The following is a 17532-nucleotide window of genomic DNA, read 5'->3' as shown; positions in this document are numbered from 1 at the left end:
ACCTGTAAACAGTTTAAAAATAAAATAATGGTGTGTGCTATACTTACACTTAAATAATAGGAGAAAAATATGTTCGAGTAAATAACATCATACACGGTACACTTTCTTCTTGTAGTCCACAACATGGATAATATTGATCATATTCACATACTATCTACAATGTAAATAAACAAAATATTATAGTGTCTAGAAAAATAGACGATATGTTTTATACTTTTGAAAATAGATGTAAAAATACATACTTACCTAGGTACCTACAGAAAAAAAATTGGAATAATGTATTTTTATAAAAAAAAAACAATAATTTATCTAAGAATCGATTCGGATTGTGTTACAATTTTATAACTAAAAATAGAGAAAATTACAATTACAACAACTTACAACAAATTACAACTAAAAATAGAGAAAATTTACTTAAAATCTAAATCTGACTAGGTACGTGCTATTTGTTGAATTCATAAAGTCACATTTTGTGAATACCTATTGTTGAATAACAATAAACCTTCTTTTTTTTAATTTTCTAGTTTTCCCGCGTTTTCTGCGCCCCTTGCGGACTTTTTTCGAACTGAGTGACGTCATGTCTGTCAGACCTGAATGTCATCTGTCAGACTGTCAAATAAGGTTTTATGAAAGTTGCGTTTTACCCTGAATGTGCGTGTCGTGTTTGTAATTGTATCAGTTTCTATGTTTGTTTATCATTCATGACGATATTGTGAGTGCGCATTTTTTAAAATCAAATCAAAAGAGGTAAGTTAAATGAATGTATCATTGGTTATGTAATAAAATGAACTAAAGAACTGTAAATATCTTGATGCTACAATACGATTTGTTGTGTATAAATTCAAACATACTTTCAATAGAATACTTTATATAATGAAATTGATATATAGTAGATTTAAAATAGCTGCCTGTATAATTTTATATTTGAAGAAAATAACTTGATATTTCATCAAATATAATATAACCTCAAATATGCTATGTTATCTAAATGAGCATTTGACTTTCGTCTTCAACTTCCATAGCTATTATAAACGATTAAATTTTAAAATCACATCTAAAACAATTCGATTCTGATTAATTATATACCAATTAAGTATATTCATAATAGACTTTAATATTATGTTGTTGTTCCATGTTTAGGCGGGAAACGTAACAATAACGATCGTACGATCGTACGTAACAAAATAATCTCTATTCTTTTTCTTTTTGTTTTTAGGTGCTTATAAAGTTACAATGAAAAACATAACTGCAAAACAATTGCCTAGAAAGAGTAATTCCAAAGAGGATGATGACAATGTAAGATATAAATTAAGTAAACAGTACTTGAACAATATTGCCAAAGCAAATTCAAAAGCATTGAAAAAATTCAATGAAAATGAGGATAATATTCGATACAAATTTGCTCCAGTGTCATCCAAACCAAAGAGCCCAGAGAAAAAACCTAAACAAAAACAAAAGATTAAAGTGAACTTTTGGAGCAATAAACAAATTGTTCCTCGAAATCAAAAGGATGCCTTGAATTCTGGGAAATCAAAACGCAGACACACAGTGGGGGCAGTGGATAATGTTGATAGTGAAAAACCTAAGACACCTGTAGTTAAAGTTCGCAAGCGAGTCTCCTTTTTACCATCGCCAATGTTTAACGATAACCATGTGCCCATGGTCACTGTACCGGATGACTTAACTATTCAGATAAACGCAGAAGAAGCCAAAACACGGAGTGAAGATTTAAATCTAGGCTTTATAGATAATAAAACAGACATTAGCAAACTGCAAGAACAAGGCAGAAAGAAAGTACGGACTTCAATGACACAGACAAGCCCAAAAAGCTCAAAAGTAAACGCAGCCAATGTACAACAGAGAAATCAAGGCAACGAAAATGATTTGGAATTCTTTTCCAAATATGTAGTGCAAAAGTTAAGAAGAATGGAGACAAATCAGCGTATTTACTCAGAGAATTTAATAAACACAGTTCTTATGCTAGGACAATTGGGTCAATTAAACGGTAAATCTAAAATAACACAGACATCATAGATTCTATTTGTTGAATACGGTTTAATCTAACATTTATTCTTTAAGTTATTTTTGTATTTTGTATAGAGATCAGTACATGTCATGTTTGATACCCTGCCGCTGTTATTTCCTTAATAGTTCAATCAAATAGTTTTTGCACAAAGTTACTGCATAGAATATTACTATTTCAAATATAAAGTATATACAATATTGATCTCAAGTTACATAATATATTTAGATCAATCAATTAAATGAATACTTTATGTAGAATAGTTAATAAATTATTTAAAAATTAATTGTTTCTAGACACTGGGTATTTTTATACAATTAAATATCTTGTTTACTTATAATCACTAATTGTATTTTTTGTATTTTCAAGCAATTAGAATCCACTTATAATGACATTGACATCAAATGAGTATTTAAAAGATTTGGATTGATGCTATTTTTTGCTGTTCTTTCAACAATTATATTATTAAATTGAATACACTTAGGGGACTAATTCTTGACTGTCGTTACAAGTGCAATATTTAACTATTATAATATATAGGTACTTACCAATACTTTATGAAAATTGATAGATATTTAAAAGAAATAGATTATTGTGAATTACTTATTCTTATTATATCCCAATATAATAAGAGAACTTGATAAAAGGTGTCTTGAAAACAATTATTTATTAATCATAGTAAATTAGGAAATTATATTTACATAAAAATACTAATATGTAATTTTGGTTTGTAATAAATGGCATAATATTATTATGTTATTGATTAATATTGGAGGCATAATATATATTTAAATGTTACATATAAATTTAATTATCTATTGTGTGTTTAGAGTCTGCTGTCTGACATATATAAAACAATATTTTTTGTAAAAATCAAGTAACTACATACTTGTTATTATTAACAAGTAAATATTTATAGTTACATTGTTATATATTTTGAAAGACAATTACAGAAATTGATAGTAAGAAAACATATCTTGTTCAGAAAGGCCTTATAAATTATACTAGTAATTTGTAGTTGTAAAACTTGAAGTTTACATAATATGCTTTTTATGCATTTAAAAAATTGCATGCATTATATTTTTCCTATATTATATTTTTAAGTATTTGGATAGTGGTAATGAATTCATATTAGGGCACTAAAAAAATATGCATGCAAATATTTATGAAATTATTTTTGTCCATACAGACAACATAATATTGTATACAGAAAATGCAAGCAAATATCGGTTTTGTAGCTGGCTAGAAACTGGGTTCAAAAACTTATATTATTACAACCTTGTTTTACAATTTTATGAAATAAAATGGCTTTACATAAATACAGAAAAATCATTGTTCAAATATCATGTATTTGCATATAAAAGCACGTCCAAATTATGTTTATTATGATGAAGTATTTTTAAGTGTACATGTACATAGGTACTTTAGATTTATAAGCTCAAAGGTGTTAAAAATGTGTTCTTTTTTCATATCGAGTTGTTTAATATATGTAAGGATTCAAAGGCCTTCCTAATAAATATAATTAACATAAATATTTGTTTTAATTTAAATCTTCATAATGTCATAATAACCTAAACTAACATAAAGCCATAATTAAATAAAATTATTATTTCAGGTTAATTTTATCTTTATGATATTTCAGACTACTATTCGCGCGAAGTACGTGCTGACCTGGTTAGTAGGTATACATAGTACTTACTTTTACTTAGATTATCAGAACAAACACAATATAACCAGGCTTCTTTTATTTGTTATTGTATTTTTGAGATGCTCATTAGTTGAATTCTCTCAAATTGATGAACTTTGGTATGAAGATGGTTTATTTTCGTTTCAAAAATAATATAGAGAAGAAAAATATTTACAATATGTGTACCGACAAACATGCAATTACCTAGTACCTGAAATTTAAGTGAGCGCAGAAGTGGTTACTACTTTTTACATAGATACAAAAACATATTAGGTACCTACTAGGTTTCCGCCCGCGGCTTCGCCCGCGCAGTCAAAGAAAAACCCGCATAGTTCCCGTTCCCGTGGGATTTCCGGGATTGCGTCATTTTCCCGGGATAAAAAGTAGCCTATGTCCTTTCTCGGGTATCAGAATATCTCCATACCAAATTTCATGAAAATTGGTTCAGTAGTTTAGGCGTGATTGAGTAACAGACAGACAGACGGAGTTACTTTCGCAATTATAATATTAGTATATGAACTTACAAGTAAATTATTATTGAACACCTCGGAAAGGTAGTGCTTATTTTGATTCTTTGAAAGCAGCTTGTATCATTTTAAATCTCTATGCCGTAACCTATCACTACAACCTGTCTGGGTATCTGTATGGTTAGATCTTTAAAATTACGCAACAGCTTTTGATGGCCTTTTGCACGCCTCATAAGCGAAGCGTTGAGGTGTTGCACGCCTCATAAGCGAAGCGTTGAGGTGGGTACTACTGTCACTTCGCGAAAAACATCTGATTTTTCAAACTTAAAATGTCTTTATGTATCATACATTGCACTTGTAAGATAATACATACACACACATATTAAGAAAAAACACTATTTTTAACGTTCATGATATTTTTGATGTCATTTTTGTTATTTAAACTAGTTAAAAAACAGTTTAAAAAAGTTCTGTCTTGGACGTCCGTGTGTCTGTATGTGCGGATCCTTTTTCTTGTTAACACGATAGCGACCGAAATACTTTACTAATCGAGTCTTTTTTTTTCTCTTACGCTTGAGTATGCTCAGGAATAGAACCCTTTCATTTTTCAGGGTCTGATTCGATGTGGTTTAATTGTTATTAAATAAACAAAAATAATAATTAATAAATATTTATTAAAAAAAAATTATGAGGCGTGCACTTTTGGATTTTCCAAATTATTTTTCTGTTTCTTGAGGATATAATATGTTAATTTGTCTAGTCTAGTATTTTATTTTTACTTTTGGACTAGATTACCTACAGGTATTGCGTGAAATGCCCTTGAATAATTATTTTCAGTGATATCTGATGGTTTGTCACGCTATGCTATTCTTTAAAAAAAGGCTCGGTCATTCAATTGATATATTTGAAAGGCCGTAAATGCTGACTAAATCTCTGCATTTAGTACCTACACAAACTAAGTTTTTTTATGTACTTAGATATTTAACACGTTTTATACGATTTTCATTATTTAATATTTAAAAAAATAGAAGCAGTTGCCTAACGTAACTACCTACCTTGAATAGTTTGCAATTATTAAGAGTTTGTTTTATCAGTGGAGGCCTCAGGGGATAGCGATAAGGGCAATTGCCCGGTATCTCGTATAGATAGATAATAATAGGTAGATAGGTACTTAGGTCTTAGAGAAATTTATATTTCGATAAAATTATTATCCATATTATTAGATACATATTTGTGTATAAGCATGGACTAATAAATATATTATTAGTCCATGGTATAAGTTTATTGCACACTATACTGTTCAATTACCTACGTGAAGAATATTACTAATTATCAATTTTGGGTCATTTTTAACAGGATGGCGGTTCTACAGGTGCAGGGGTCTTATATTACGGGTATAGGGTACATACCCGTGGCCCTGTCGTTGATGCGGGTTGACGGAACACAGTGGGGTTTTGCTCGGTAGAAATCCGACATAACCCACGGCCTCTTCCCCGGAGGCCGTGCGTATCTATGCAAGATTTCCCCACTTACAAAAAAAGGGGGTCTTAGTATGCAATGACAAAAAGAAAAATGATGGTCAGAACGCTGGTACCGGGGGACTAGTCGCGTGGTCGTTAGTCGAACTCGGAAGTCAAACGATTTGTATCACAAACATTTTTGAATTTACCGATAACCCATATAAAAGAAGTATAGGCGGTAGTGTCATACCATTCTTTTCCGGTGTGTACCTATGTCTTCTTTATGGGCTATAGGTAAATTCAAAAATGTTTGTGATACCTACAAATCGTTTGACTCTTGTATCTTATCCGACGAGTTCGACTTACACCCACGCGACTGGGCCCCCGTTCTGACCATCATTTTTCCCTTTTTCATTGCGTACTAAGACCCCTGTAAAACCGCCATCCTGTTACAAATGACCCAAAATTTTGTGTCAGTATCTCCCGGCCTACTATTCGATTTTTCTTATATTTTAAATTTTAATGTAGATAATATTATATTTTATGGTATTTATACGACAATATAAACAGATTTCTACCATATTATATGTTACTATCTTACTACTCTTAAAATGAAAACGTTTCATAATAAGCGGAAGCTTGTCAAAAAATCTGGGCCTAATACCATGTCGATGGACTAAAACTATTTGATAGGCCAAGTATGACCCTCACCCAAGGAATTTACTTGTTCAATTGATTTATTGTTTTTCTCTTAATTTTCTCGTAAACACAGCTAAGTGTTTACCTACATAATATAATGAAACGCCCTACTTATTTTTGCCCCTGATTGAGCGGCTCCAAAATGACTAGTCTCTTAATAATAAACCAAGTCAAAGCCTTGATATGGAAGCAGAAGGACATGGAAATTATAAGCATCCTATTTGTAGGTCGAGATAAACCTTGTTTACGATTTTCATTTTAGTAAAAGATATCTAGAAGATATTTGATAATGTTATTTATCGTCAATTCAATTAATTAACTCAACTAATTGATGTTTATCTTCTCTCCATAGTCCATCGATAGGATTGATTTATAGCTATTTTATAAATGTTTTTCGAGATGCTCTTTAATGAGACAACATCTGAATAAATTCTGAGACAGTGAACTTAAACAGAAATTGTTGATAAAAGGGCATTTACTTTATAGCAATTATTTTGTTGTGAAGATACAGAGAAATAATAAAGAATAAAGAAAAGTCAGCAGATAATTGCATACAATATTGCGTAGGTATTTTGATCTTGTGTGTACCTTTAAAAAATACGGAGGTATCATAATAAATGTAATAAGTAGATATTGATTTCAGTATAATCCATAATTTTATTACCAACACATGTGTACAGATTTAAATACTAGATAATACTTAATATCTTTATATATCAGTCAAAAGCTCTTTTCTAAGAAGTCTGAATTGATTGATGTTTCATGTAGATTCCCAGTTATTACCTACTTTATAGGTATTACGTGTTGGTAGTTATAGTCACATAGTTATTTCTATTTCTTGGAAGTTTAAAAAATTATATTTGTAATGATGTAGGTATGATTATCATCACTATTTACAAAGTACGACTACCTACGAAAAAGTCTTATTCCACCATAATATATTATTTTTACTAGTTACAAATCTTTAACATAATAATGTTATATAAGAAAAATATTTCCATTTGTTTGCGCTATAAAAGGATTACATAAGTAATCATTAGTCATTTACAGGATTCCTGATACAATAAATTAAAGTGTTTACTAATATAAAAGAACACGCAACAGCTAGATAAGATGGTGCTTAGGGCCTTATATAAAACATCACGTCAGTTTATGCATAATTCAATTACGCCGACAATCTGGCGAGCTCGATCTGAGGTGAACAGTGAACGTTGTACAGTGTACATAGTGTTGTTATTGTTCGTTGCTTAGAGACACAGGCGAGTCTTCAGTTTCATCGCCCAGTCGGTAACCGCCCGCCCTACAAAGCGCCAGCCGTTCTCGCGTTCACGACCACAATATCGCGACTCTCGTACGTTACATTAAATTACATTTTCAACGCTATTTTCATTAGTAGTCAACTGTACAAATATGCAGACCCAAAGATGGACCTGCTATCCATTTAATATATCATTCTTAGTGTACAATTTTGTGTTTCAAGTTTTGAACGGATTTTATTTTCATGAAGTGTAATCACATGTTTTTGTAACTTTCTCGGTTTCTGTTTATAATTCCAATGTAAAACCTGTATTGAAGTAAAGCTAGATATCTCAATAACAATGGATTTAGTACATCGATTACATTATTTAGTGCTTTCCCAAAAGTCAGATCTTATGACTATGGAGCGTGAACAAAGAATGCGTGTGAGACGCCAGTCGAGCTTCCCTGATGCTAATAAAACTCGCCAACGACTAGAGCAAGTTTATTTTAATGATGTAAGTTTTTAATGATTTAAGTTTTTTAAAAGAGAAAATAGAGAAATAAGTACAAAACGTTACAATTACAATGCAGCTTACCTACGTCTTATGCAAGCTGCTTCAATAAATAGCTTTAGTAATAACTCTACTTTTTTTTAAACTTCCCGTTTTAATAATAACTAGCGACCCGCCCCGGCTTCGCACGGGTGCAATGCTGATACTAAATACACTACAGAAAAACTGTGAACGTTGTATATAAAAACATAGGGGGTACATAAAAACTTCGCACGGGTATAAAATAGATAGCCGGGCGGCCGGCCGGTACCGCCGCAAACGCTACGTCCCGCAATTTTTAAATCTGTAATATCTTCGAAAATATTCACTTAAATCATACGGTGTAAAGGGCCATATAGATCTATATTAAATGAACAATGTATTCAAGGTATTTTATTGGTTAAGGATTAATGCTGTATTGGTTAAAATCGCATCGAAAATTAGCCATTATTTGTCGTAAAAAGTAAATGACAAAAAAAAGTTATTGTGGGTTATCCATAAGAGATAGACATATACCATCGCGGACTTTTCTGTAGACTTTTCAATGTGTATAATACTTAGTACATTATTTTGATAAAACTCGTAGGGTTCAGCCTGCGATTGCAATGTAAGCGGAAAAAATGTAATTTTTTACGACATCACATTAGAAACCTCAAAAATAACAGTACTTCTCCACTATTTAATGGATGTTATTATACATATAAACCTTCCTCTTGAATCACTCTATCTATTAAAAAAAACCGCATCAAAATCCGTTGCGTAGTTTCAAAGATTTAAGCGTACAAAGGGACATAGGGACATAGGGACATAGGGACAGGGAAAGCGACTTTGTTTTATACTATGTAGTGATTATGCAAACTATGTATTTGCATATCATTTAATATAATCATATGTTTACGATATAAACAGTAGTTGCGATTACTAACACATTACACTAAAAAAGTTATGTCTCCTAATAAAAAACCTCAAGAAACGTGGCACATAACCCATTCTACTGTCGTCTATTCTCCGTTGATAAGGCACTTTATAGAGCTGCTTTTATTTGTTCTTGACACGCATCTTGACCTTTATCTTAAAGCAATTAAGGTGTCCCTTTTTATGTTAATTAAAAGAGCATGTCTTATCTATCTTTCTTTTCATCGTCATTTATTCCGCTCAACATTTTCTGTAAATTGGACAGGTTCTTTTAACACACTACTGTTTTATACTTTTTGTCTTTGTGATTGAAGCAAAGTTTAGAAAAGAGCTTTACTTCGGTTTTTTTTAAATCTTGTTTTATTTCAATAGGTACGTATTCTTGTAAAGGCAAGAATAATTTGTAGTCTGAAACAAACCTACCTAAGTATCTAATAATAAAAACATGATTTCCATCGCCATCTTAGTATATAAGTTATGTACCTAATACTTCTTAAAAAAACCATGCTCTGTTTACTTTAGGTACCTACATGTAATACTTACTTTTTCCTACCAAATTAAAAATATTTTGTTATGTGCTTTATATTTTTACTATTATGTATTAAAAATGTATCAGCTTTGAAATTAATAATTATTATTTAATGATTCATACATCTGAACAAATGCGATAAAAGTTCAACAGTTTACCAATCAAAATTCGCATTATAATATAGGTACATTATTTTTACGCCCATAGTACAAATAAAAATGTTTATTATTAGAATCATCGTTAAAAACACATTCTTCATATTTGCAAAAAGCTGATGCAATTTACGAATGAATGCACATAAATAATATTCCAGAGAAATATGAAACATTTCAATTTTCAATGTAGTTTTCACTTTCTATTTAATTCGAATAGCGTTCAACGAAATTTAATTAATAGATTCACCTTTTGTTAGAATACCAATTGGTGTGATGAATGAATAAATTTTAAGCCATCGAATTTTCATGGAACTGGTATCAAGAGATTATTATTTTAATCAACTTGGTTGCGTTCGCGTTGTTAAAAGTTTCGGCGGTTTACCGCTCCGAGGTCGCGTGCAGAGTCACCCAACTGAGTCTACCGAGCTCAAGTTTTTGTGACCTCATTGATCATGATTTCTGAAAATTCGCCGCCATTCAACAATAAATATCGCTAACGCTATGTTCCTGAATATATTTGTATTTAACTTTTTGCTATAGGAGAGCAAGGAAAATATAAGTTTTCAGAGCTACGAGAGTCGAGGGAATGAATATTGGTCACACAAGATGTAATTTGAAATCTCGCTGCTTCATAATATGCAATATAGTACGATGCGACTCATCGTACGAGTGATGTTAACTCATGTTTTCTTTGAGTGAGTTTTTCTTGAAATGAGTCATGACATTCATTTTACAAATAACAGCTTTTACGTGATCAAGTTTTATGAAACAAACTCGAGCTCGGGAATTGAGACTGAAATATTGAAATGTTCTACAAAAGGTACCTTCGTAGTACTAAATTGCGACGAATTGGCGAGTCACGGTGACGGCACCACCTCGTGGGATTATGACAAACTGTAACTCATTAAAATTACTTGTAACAAGCGGGCCAAAACCCTTTAGGTGCAGCCAGACGTTTTCAGTTTCCGCCTATACTTGAGTTGATCAACTTGCCCTTTCCAGCTTTATTAATTCAAATTGTTTACTAGACCGGCAATTGCCCACAATATTATTCCCGTGGCGAGTGTCATTGGGCGGCGGCGATCACATAATTACAAAACTATCTTCCATTAACCTCTAGGTTAGTAGAAGTCAGAGAAACATTAAAATAATTAATTTATGTAATAATATAACGAAAAAATAAACAACATTGACGATCTACTAAAACAAATTAATTATCGTATCATAAAACAACTGAAAAATATGATACCTGCCATTCACATACACAAAACTTTAAAGAAATCGTGCCTATCTTCACTTCATTTTATCAATATTTTTAAAACGAGTCGGGCTATTTAATTATAAAAGCACATATACAACCTACAATTATGTTTTTTAAATATAGATATTGATTTAAATATTGTTATATAGAGCCTGTCTATGATATTATTAAATGAGTACATTGAGACTTTCGTATAAAAGTGTATAGTGTATTTGTTATAAATTTAGCAATAGTTAAATATTTAAAATAATACAGTCTATTATCTACACCACAGACACAAAATTACACGTCAACCTAAATACACAAATTACCTACCCACCTTATATTGTTGTTACTTGTTACCATACTCAATTAAACAAATTGCGAAATTCAGTTGTAGTCACAGAATGATGTCATCCAACCTTACAAATATATTTTTATACTCCTATTTTTTAAATAGAAAGCGTATAAGCCTAAAATAATATTCTAAAAAGAATGCTCCAACATGGTTTCAAAAATATCGAACAAAAATACCGTATGTAAAAAGGATTCCATGAAATTGGTATAAATGAAAAAGTAAATTAAAAAATGTGCCTTATTTTTCCCATGGAAGAGAAGAAAAGTGTATCATTCACTGGCATAATTATTTTTCCTCGGGCGCAGTATATTGAATCACTCGCTATGCTTAGGATTTTAGGGGCCTTTGCTCCAGTTTCAATTCAAATTTGCGCCGTAAATTTCATCCGTGAATAATTTTTAAAATTTTTGAAAAAAAAAATAAGTGTCAAATACAAGCGGCAAATAATTATATTTTGTAGCATAACTTAATAGGTAAGTATAACAAGATAAGGCATATTTATCACTCGTATTTTGCAGGGCAAAATGTACCTACACGACTAATTATTATTGGTCTAACATTAAAATCAAATTGAACAAAAGATTACACGTAGCAACACGGATTACACGTAGGCGGAAAATAAATGATATTTTAACTGATCCAAAAACTTCTAGTGTGTGAAAGGCATGCAAATCACTTGATTTGCATCGCACAGTTGTGAGATGTGGGTAGAAAAAGGGTGATCTTTATCCTTCCAGAACATATTACATACAAGAAGCGTACAACACGCCAATTCTTTTCAAATATGTCGGAATAATATATTGAAAAAGTTTGCGTAAAGTAATTTAATCTTGTAAAGCGCGCAATAGGAAAACACACAAATATTAGGTTTATTTAAAAATAGACGAATATTTATCATAAAATTGTAAACAACTTCGATTCTTTAAGAGCTACCTCTAACCTACTTTTAGGATTTATCTTGTTTAGATCAATTATTAATATTAAATTTTGACAAGCATCTATCGAAGCCTCCTCAGCCTCCTCGTTACGTTTAAATCTCCGTTAAGCTTTTAGACTCGAATAATAAAGTCTGTAAAATCAATTAACTTTTTACATAACAATCAATAGCTACTAACAGCTGTTATTAACATCGCTACTAGTTTATTTTTCCATAGGACACATAAACAGTAGGTATTGTAAGAGTTTAAGAATAAATATACAAAGCATTTCTATATAACTGTAGATATTTTTAGTGAAATAATATAAAATACATGCTATTAAATAATAATTATAGCTGTATTGTGCGTTCAAAGCTTTAAGCTTTCATTGGATAGTAATATTATGGAAAGTTTACGGATTAACTAAACATGACATACCCATTTGCGTGAAATTTTATTTTGATAGTCTAGACAAAGACCAGACTACGTCCAGACTAAAAGGATTTAAGTGGCTATCGTCGTTGTTGCGATTTAAATTCATACTTTTCCAATATTTAATTATTTTCCAAACGAAAATATAGGTATTCTTATTAACAGAAGCTATATCATAATAAGTATAACTATTATTCGTACTTATTTACTTTTTTGTATTGTTATTTACCTAGGTCAAAGCTATATTGAATAAATCTTCTGTGGTATTTGTTAACTTATATTTGTATGTAAAAAAACAAATAATATAAATAAGTTTTTCACAATGCAAACTCAACAAATCTTCTCGGTAAAATTTAAAAAAATGAAGACTTAATATTCTAAATAGATAAGACGTGGTCGAGACACTTTTATGATCAGTAAAATAGTCTCGTCTCAGATTTTATAATATAATCTTTAGAATCTAATCCACACACGACTAACAGCTTATGATATTCTTTTGTTTTATTTGAATTTCACACATCTCAGATCTTTGGAGATTGTTAAAAATTTTCTTATGTAACAGTTATGAGTAAACAAAAATTATGAAAAATTCATATTATTCAGGCATCCAATAAATAATGTATGAATCATCAAACAGTAGACGGTACTTCATGAATCGTTAGTTTCACAGCTCAAATAATAATCGTCATTAAAAGTTATAACTCAGTATTTTTTAATTTACTTTTCAGCCGCTTCCGAGTTCTAGGAAATAATAATAATTATCTTGGAAAAGATGTAACTTTTATAGCGAACAATCAGCCGAGTGGAACTAGTTAAAGTTTTATCTTCCCAAGATCACTATAGGTAGTAGATATCTACAAGTTCAGCGAGAAAATGGGAGTTGCGTCACATTCAGTCTCAGTCAATGTCAAGAAATCGCATCATTTATTCAGCAAGGCTCCTTTTTCCACTTTAGAAACAAACGATTTTCCAAATTGCAATTCTTACATACGGAGTCGATACTGTGATGAATTCAACAGTTCTTGTGAACTTATTCAACCCATTTCGGTCTTTAATATTGTTTTATAGAGTTTATTATATTAAAGTATTGGTGCAGCATTATACAATTTGTTAAGTTGCGTGAATATCAACAACATAATTTTCCACAATCAATTGAGGTCATGAAAACCGCAAGGCATTGACATACTAAGCCTAAATATCTGAATATAATCATTAATTTGTTAGATTATTGTGTGAAATATTTTTGATATTTGGTTCCCTATATATCTACAAGTACATAACATAGTACATAATACAAATATACATAAGAACGAATATGTCATATTAAGTTCAATCCCCACTCCACAATTCTTTTTCATCTGAGATATATTTGTGAATCTTATCTACCTAATCTAAATATGCAGTGTGAATCCCATAGAGATAATATGTACTACGACATAATATTATCTTTATGGTGAATCCATTGCTAAGGTGTTGTGGAATATACCGATCACTAAACTGTACAAAAAATGTTTTTTGGTATAATAATTTATATATTGTATTATATACTATGTCAAACACGTCATGGAGGCTTTACTCCAGTTTTGTTGCCAATTTATAAATCCTATTTTTTGTAATTCCCTTTGATGGTATCTCGTGCTGACGTACCTACGTATGCCGTATTTTTTAAATGGATTGATAACATATAAACCTTTTGTATACAGCCTTTTTGTTACTACAAATACTTACGTGTGAAATATTTGTATTTTGTATATTCATATTAATTTATTATTTATTGAAAATATCTAACATATACCTAATGAATGGTGTTGCTTAGGGATAAATATCTTGCTCGCCTACAGTGAGTACAGAGACAGTAAAGGTTAAATGTTCAGGTTCTTAAATACTTGATTTAGAACTTTTGTCACCATCATATCTCTTGAAAATCGAGTAACAGATAGATAAAATTGTTCAAACCAGACAAACTCGGGCAGACCATTTGAGTTTTATTGTACCAACTTTTATTATTAATATAAACTTTTTCCACAGAGGGAGCTATTTGCGGCTAAAGCAGATAGCACTGCACCAGACCGCAAGTTATCATCCTCATCAACCGGCAGTATGAAGAACAAGTGGCTTAAGGCTTTCAGAAGCCTCAAACCCCCTACCGCACCACCACCTCATGCGGGCCAAGACAAGTAAGCAGTCCAACATAACTAGAACCACTACAATAGACTGATAACGCTAAACCGTGTCGCGACCGGACCGTGTCCTGTCTGGGGCTCGACATTACATTACTTTTTGTATGAAGTGATTCATGCCTGAACGTGACTCGAACGGTGCACGGCGCAGGTGTTGAAATTTGTATGAATATTGTTTTATTTGTTTCCCTGTTCCGGCATGGCCCTGCCCCGGCACGGTGTAGCGTGAATCATGCTTTAAGCATCACTGAACGTCAAACTATATAAAATTTTGCACTACTTTATCAAACCGGATTATCGGATGTCTCTTAGAAAAATGCTTAGTCATAATTATCAGCATTGATTGAGTTATGACTGAAGTGCGGTCTCGACTCTCGTTATAACCGCTTGCTGTGGTTTATTTAAATGTAGATTTGGGTTTGTCAAATGTTAGTACTACATTTTCACCTCAAACACTATATTGATTTCTAATTGTGCAGTGACCGAATCGTCATTAGGCTTTGTTTCGAAAATTTCATGATTACGACAAATTTAGTTAGACTATTGTCAATTTCACTTTCAATTTATCTTTATGAGTATACTTTATTAATATTCGTTTGTGTTTTAATATCTTGTCTTCATAAAAATATATCAATAGACTGACGACAAACATTTGATACACCATAGTAAGCGGTTAGACGTAGAGTATACTCAAACCTAGGATAAAATCTATGCAGGGAAATTTACACAGTGCTTATAAACGACACCGTCTGGGTAGCCATAATTTTTTAAAATAGACGGATATTTTATTCAAAGAAGCTATAAAGTAGCTCGGTCAAAATTAAATATAAAATGTGCTACGGGAACTTCCATTTTAACTACACTTAGTATGCATTTTATATCACTAAGAATAAAAACATTTCAAATGTTTCAAAATTTAATAAAAATTTTAGCTGTGCTTGCAAAATGATAGCTTATAAAATAATCTGTGATGTTGCAACGTCCGTTCACAATTATATGTTACTACAAAAACATCCAGCAAATGGCGCCCGTACCGAAAAATACTGAATAATATATGATGTCAAATCTGTCTCGCCGCTAGCTGTGTATAAAAGATAATTCTACGTGTGTTGATGTTTTCATAACCTCAATGTAACACCTCATATACATGACGACAATGTAATAATTGTGATATGATTATCTTTAATAAAAATGATATTGTTAAGGTATCATACCTATATCATTATAATGCCTAAGGCAAAACGGTTCATATTATTTTAGTAAGAAGAATCCTGGCCTTATTATATTACCATTCAAGATTAATTCAATTGAAAGCGCTTCAAGCTTTTTATTAAAACTGAAGATGCCACACACTTCTTCTACATTTTTATAGTAACATCCTACCATGTAAAATACGTATTCTCATAAACCTACGATCAGACTCATTCCTATTTCAATTGCCTCAATATCAACTTTGAAATTTAACCCCGTCAGCGATGTCATATAAAATTACGCTGTAATTTGAAATCGAGTTCCCTGGATGACCTATATTGGAAATTCAGGCTAGGTTCAAGCTCGTATTAATCGATGCTTTCTGTATATGAAGAGCGAAGTATTTAACAGCGACGCAACAATTGATTGCATCCTGACGGGCCTTTAGTAAACAGTTTGATTGGCAATATCGACTCTTTAGTTTTAATGGTCAGCGTTGCGGACTGCGATACTGTCGTCGGTAGTTTCGTTTCATTTCCGCTCAATTCGATATCTCTGGGAACCCATATCTTTGTTAACTTGTCTGCGATTGCGAAATTTATATTTTGAGATGTGGCTGGGTAGATATTATATATAAAATGTATGAATATGATTTTGACTTTCAATGTATTCAGAACGAGTTTCTGAAATTATATGTTAAGTACATGAATGCCATTTTTAAGTGCTTATGTTATGTGCTATTCTCACTATTGTTTTGTCTTTGTATTTTTCCATATATTTTCTCTGCATCATTCCGTCACGGAATATAATCATATATTCCGTGCACTCATTAGTCTTCTACAAAAACACTCCGAAAAGTAAATAAGTCGCTCAACATTTTCGTACACTTTAACAATAGTTATAACTAGAACATGAAAAACATTCAGATAAGTTTTTTGAAACTTTTATGACATACTAGGTTTTCGCCCGCGGCTTCGCCCGCGCAGTCAAAGAAAAACTCGCATAGTTCCCGTTCCCGTGGGATTTCCGGGCTTGTGTCATTTTCCCGGGATAAAAAGTAGCCTATGTCCTTTCTCGGATATCAAAGTATCTCCATACCAAATTTCATGAAAATTGGTTCAGTAGTTTAGGCGTGATTGAGTAACAGACAGACAGACTTTCGCATTTATAATATTAAGTATGGATTAATATTACAATGGTTTTCAAATTTCTAAACATTAAAATTTATAAGACGTAAGTTCATTTTCCCCTACAATCAGTAATATCTTGACTTTAAATTAATGATAAAAAATAATATAAGAATGACCTCAATGTGTACGTTTATTTTGTAAAAGAGTACAATATAATGTGATTTTATATATAACATCTTTACCACAAAACGTTACATGAAATTCAACTTCTCGTAACTTGAAATTTTGTGTACCTACCTACTATAGTACAAGCTTTAATTCGATTGCAAGCACGGTCGGCCGGTTGGTCACAACTCACA

General features: G+C 31.4%; 2 protein-coding genes across 2 annotated transcripts in view; both read left to right on the top strand.

The window, feature by feature from the left end:
• Stacl (SH3 and cysteine-rich domain-containing protein) overlaps nt 1-17532 on the top strand; it is a 124468-nt gene that overhangs the window by 90945 nt on the left and 15991 nt on the right. Inside the window, exon 12 of the mRNA XM_090107097.1 lies at nt 14701-14849. Within this exon, the coding sequence (XP_089963223.1) occupies nt 14701-14849 (149 nt within the window). The remainder of the gene's footprint in view (nt 1-14700; nt 14850-17532) is intronic.
• LOC149904544 (uncharacterized) lies at nt 602-3545 on the top strand. The gene is made up of 2 exons (XM_090107332.1): nt 602-747; nt 1217-3545. Exon 2 carries the CDS (start codon nt 1234-1236, stop codon nt 2032-2034), a length of 801 nt encoding a protein of 266 aa, XP_089963458.1. The 5' UTR covers nt 602-747; nt 1217-1233; the 3' UTR covers nt 2035-3545.

The sequence above is a fragment of the Colias eurytheme genome, chromosome 11, assembly GCF_061535395.1.
Source record: "Colias eurytheme isolate Ceu_HAF_F1 chromosome 11, ilColEury1 Martin Lab GWU primary, whole genome shotgun sequence".
Lineage (NCBI taxonomy): Eukaryota > Metazoa > Arthropoda > Insecta > Lepidoptera > Pieridae > Colias > Colias eurytheme.
Note: the sequence above shows the minus strand (reverse complement) of the source record. Positions and strands in the feature narration are given on the sequence as shown.